We start from the raw sequence: 5,014 nt of genomic DNA on the forward strand, positions 1-5,014 counted from the left end.
TTTGGAACAGAACATCATAACATTTGCGAAGGAAAATAAGTTATATAATATGCGGAAACGGCCAAGTTCGAAAAGCGTTGTTACATGGTAGACGTTTTGTTTGCGAATGTCAAATCTCACTACAAAGCTGTGCTTTTTTCCAGGTTAAAAAAGCGCAGTCTGACGGAACAGCGGCAGTGAAAGAAGCTAGATTGGACCGCTGTCACCCGAGTCCTAAAAGCGCACTGAACCAAAACTTAGCCGAATTTTTCTCCGGGGGTTTGGCTAAGGTAGCTATAGGGGCTCGGACACAGGACATGTCAGCGTACGCACGGGCGTTTTACACAAAAACTACGGCACTGAGAGTTACACCAACGAGCTTACCTGGGTTGTGGTTCAGGTACAGGCGTCCTGAACTCGGGAGGAGCGTCGAAACTTCCTTTACTCGAAGTTTTCTTGAGAATTCCGCGGCGCGGCTGCTTGTCCGGATCGTGAACCGCCGCCATGATGGATCCGATTGGTGCCGCAAATCGGCCCGGTCGTAAAATCCGACAAATCGCTAGGACCGATGGGAAGATGCACCTACCAATGTCATACTGGAAGGGGATTGGGGTAACCGTATAGACGTATAATAATACTATAGCCTCTACCAGGCTTGGGGAGGCGGCTGGAAAGAGTAGAAATTGGCCAAACAGAGAGATAAGCATGCCAAGGGAGTTTGTTCGTTGGGGTACGGCGAAATGTTCTCTCAATGGACAAACTCCCTTGGCATGTTATCTCTCTATTTGGCCGATTTCTACTCTTTCCAGCCGCCTCCCCAAGCCTGGTAGAGGCTAGTATGATAAAGCATATAGATGAAATTTGCTTCATATGTGAATAAAGCTAAAGAATGAGTTTACTTTTAGAAGTTAGAAATATTTTTCTTGAGTCTAAACCTGGGCATTACCTTCAAATAAACGTTACAATAGGCCAATGGATACAGGCGGCCAATAAAGACTCCCCTTGTCCCACTGTATCTGCTTGGAGATTACCGTTATGTATGTAAATATAATATAATAAAATATACAATAATGTATGCAGTTTTCCATATTGACAGCTACTAATTACGCATATCAAATGTCCTGTCCGTTCCAAAATGACCTTTGATTTGAAAGTCACGTTCTTTTCGGATCTATCATGGCGGACCCGAAAGGTGTGTGTGTACAATCGGACCAAAGGTTTCCTCACAGTGTAGCACAACAAGACTGTTATCGCACCGATAGAACGCGCGATTTTTATTTGATAACATAAGAAACAACAAAATTCGATCCATCTGGCTTTGTTATAAGTTATTTGTGGATACCAACCAGTTCGAATCACCGATATTCAACGCTTGTTTTAATTTTTGTCCTGATTTGAACATTACAAATTTCACCATGCTCCATCTAACGTAGGAGAAAGCTTCTTGCAATAACTCTTGCAAATCCACGCGCCGGTCTTATGACTTTGATTTGTGGCGTCGCCTGAAATAAAAATGAATCAATCTTTCTCAAGATACTGAATCTTTTGCTTCCCCGCATATGACTGTCTAAAAAAAGTCACGCTGTCGCTTGGGGCTCCAAAGTCCAAATTGCACGTAGCGAAGGTTTTATTTTTAAATTACAGTTCGTAAGTTCTTAAGTTTGCGTATGAATAATTCTCATCTAATCGTCTCGTTGGTGAGTTAAAACTACAGGGAATTCGCGCCATAGTTGTGGACTGTGTCGTACAAAAGAAATACAACTGTCTTGCGACAGAAAAGGTTGCCGTACAGTAAAATCCCCCTATTGGTGGTGGGTTCTGCAACAACAGCTTCTCTGAAAAAATCGTACCAGAAAAATCGTACGTCGCTTAGCCTATAGCCTCCACCAGGACGGTAGAATTCGGTAGCCTCCATAGCAGCCTTACAGAACTGGGCGTTTGGTGGTCTTCGGCTGTTTTCTGATTAGCCCAGTTCTAAAAAAAACGGGGGTAATTCAACCAGGCCGGCTATGTTGTCTATATGCAATCAGAAAATAGCACATAAAAGCTCCCAAAGACCATGCAGACCCCTAAAACCCCCAGTTTTTGGCTTGCTATGGAGGATACGTTTTTAGCCTGTTACTTAGAGACTATATATGTGTCTGTGGGTCACACAGGTGGCCGACCTTGAAATCCGAGCCCTTATACCGTGTTGACGTAAGGAGTGACGTGTAAAGCGGGGCGTTTGATCTGGAGTAAGATATCAGCCACGCCCCCTTTCTGGTGGGTCAGAGTACCTGCGGGCGATGCCTGTGTCATCCGCAAGGGGCGCACTTGTACGGTCACAAGGGGAGGGGGCCTCTTGTCTTTCTCTTTATTTTCGATCCCTTTCGCGCAAAAGGCTAATCTTCTGGGGCTCATACAGAAATAAAAGCACATACTAGAAAGGCCGACATTTGCTTGAGAGCAAATGCAGCAGATGGCTTCACCACATCCCCCATACCGAAAATGGATCTATCCTACGATGGCTGCCAATAGTCTACACCCCCATGCAGCAATGGAACCTTCCAATGCCGGAAATAGCCAAAAAGCCCTATTTTACATAACTTTAAAGTGGTGTATGTCAAAATCGAGAATGACATTCTTTGGACATGTGTCCAAGGTATCCCCATACCAAATTTCAGGTCATTCGGATTTAATATTAGGGCACAGGAGCCAAAAATGTACATTTTTGGTCCGAAAATAGCCAAAAAGCCTTATTTTTCCCAATTATTAAGTGGTGTATGTCAAAAGCTTGAATGACTTTTTGTAGACATATGTCCAAGGTATCCCCATACCAAATTTCAGGTCATTTGGTTTTAGTACCTGGGAACCAGATCTCAAAATGTATATTTTTGCCTGAAAATGGCCAAAAAAACAAATAAAACAATTTTTCAAAAAAATGAAAAAACGCGTCAGGGTATTTGCCCACTCTACCCTCATGCCAAATTTCGTGTTATTTGGCCAGAAAATGGCAGAGATGAATCCATTTAAAGAAATGGCAGGAGGAGAAGGAGGAGGAGAAGGAGAAGAAGAAACATGAGGGAACACAATATGTCTTCACCACTTTGTGGTGAAGCCATAATAAATGTACCTTGTATCCAGTACCGTGCCTAGTAAGTTTTGAATGGGTTAGGTTTAGGATCAGGCACGGTTCTGGATAGTCTCCGCGTATCCAACAACATAGAAGTTAGAACATATTAGGTTTGCCCCAAGCAACGTGATCTCTGGATACACGTGGACTATCCAGAACCGTGCTTAGGCCACTTCGGAACGTTTCTTCTTATCCTAAACCGTGGCTGAACATGTTTTTAGAGAATCTTTATTGACACAACAAAAAAGTACAGAGTTTTATATGGTCTTCTACAAAACTAAAGATCTAACAAAGCTAAATACATGTATCATGTTTTTGGATAAAGCACGGTTCTTGATACAATACAGAACAACTCCTGTAATCAAATGTGCAAAGATGGAGTGTAACAAGTTGTTCGGTGCAATATAGTCAGCTGCCGCCGCGCCGCGTGCCTGCGAAGCTGGTGTGTTACGCCGAAGGGCGGTTATACTGACTATACAGATACAGAACTAGTAATCTACATTTAATTTGTTCCAGTGTTTCCGTTGAAATGCGGCACGCAGCTGTACCTATGGGGGAAAAAAGGCCGACAGAGCGAAGTGGCGAGACTTCTGGAGTCCAGTCCGTATCAGACTGGCTTTTCTCTTAACCCGGAAACAACATACGCAGAGGTACGTGAGAAACTTGAGAAAATCTTCAGAAACTTTCAGAAAAGTGCAGAAACGTTCAGAAAAGTGCAGTTTCGAGACACCTTTGAAGTAAAACTTTGAAAATATTGAACCATGATAGGGGACTCGATTTTTGGCTGTATGTATGTGTGTGTGTGTGTGTGTGTGTGTGTGCGTGCGTGCGTGCGTGCGTGCGTGCGTGTGTGTGTGTGTGAAGGTCTTGGGAAAAATCACCCCCCAAAAAAACTAAACTCCAGTTGTACATGGAATAATGAGATCTCCGAACTGTTGTTTCAGCTATGGATGGGTACCCACCGGAAGTCGCCCTGTTACGTGGCTGACACGGACATGACCCTGGAGGCCTGGATAGACGCACATCCGGACTGTCTGGGCCAAAAAGTGCGGGAAAAGTTCAAAGGTCAGCTGCCCTTCATCATGAAGGTGCTGTCCTTTGACACGGCCCTGCCTCTCCAGGCACATCCTAATAAGGTATAAACATCCTAATAAGGCATCGATATCCTTATAAGGCATTGATATCCTTATAAGGCATTGATATCCTTATAAGGCATTGACATCCTTATAAGGTATTGGTATCCTTACAAGGCACTTATATACTTATAAGGCATCAATATCCTTATGAGGCATTGGAACCAAGTTGTAAGGAGGCCTTGATATCCTTATAAGGCATTGATGTCCTTATAAGGCAGGCCCATTTAAGTATTGCATGAGTAAACAAAGGCGGTGCTGAAAAAGTGGCTCTTTCCTTGGTGCTGATTTCTCATTCCATGTACACACGCGCTTGGTATATCCTGATTTTATGTTTTAGTCACAAGTGTAGTGCATCAAAAATGTATTATTTTCATGAATAATATAATATCATGAACTTTTTGTTGTTTTCAAAAAGCTGCGACAGGGAATCTGTGTCAAATAAGATGCTAAACGGTTTCATACTGATAACTATTGATAGCTTTTAGTATGATATTACTAGTAGTATGATACTAAACTATTAATGCTAAAATATGTTGCCATAGAAACACGCTGAGGAACTGTTCGCCAGTGCGCCTGAGAAGTACCCGGATGACAACCACAAACCTGAGATCGCCATCGCTCTGACTAACATGCGGGGCATGTGCGGGTTCAGGCCACTGGGAGAGATAGCGGGATACCTCGAAGGGTAGGGATGGATGGATGGATGGATGGATGGATGGATGGATGGATGGATGGATGGATGGATGGATGGAGGATGGATGTGGATGGATGGATGGATGGATGACAA

General features: G+C 43.4%; 1 protein-coding gene across 1 annotated transcript in view; it reads left to right on the top strand.

Moving 5' to 3' along the window:
• Positions 1-1,154: 1,154 nt before the first annotated feature.
• LOC109461573 (mannose-6-phosphate isomerase-like) overlaps positions 1,155-5,014 on the top strand; it is a 12,104-nt gene continuing 8,244 nt past the window's right edge. The window contains exons 1-4 of the mRNA XM_019757946.1: positions 1,155-1,171; positions 3,608-3,741; positions 4,036-4,227; positions 4,770-4,879. Of these exons, the coding sequence (XP_019613505.1) occupies positions 1,156-1,171; positions 3,608-3,741; positions 4,036-4,227; positions 4,770-4,879 (452 nt within the window). The 5' untranslated portion in view covers position 1,155. The remainder of the gene's footprint in view (positions 1,172-3,607; positions 3,742-4,035; positions 4,228-4,769; positions 4,880-5,014) is intronic.

Source organism: Branchiostoma belcheri, unplaced genomic scaffold (assembly GCF_001625305.1).
Source record: "Branchiostoma belcheri isolate BF01 breed outbred unplaced genomic scaffold, Haploidv18h27 scaffold94, whole genome shotgun sequence".
Classification (NCBI taxonomy): Eukaryota; Metazoa; Chordata; class Leptocardii; order Amphioxiformes; family Branchiostomatidae; genus Branchiostoma; species Branchiostoma belcheri.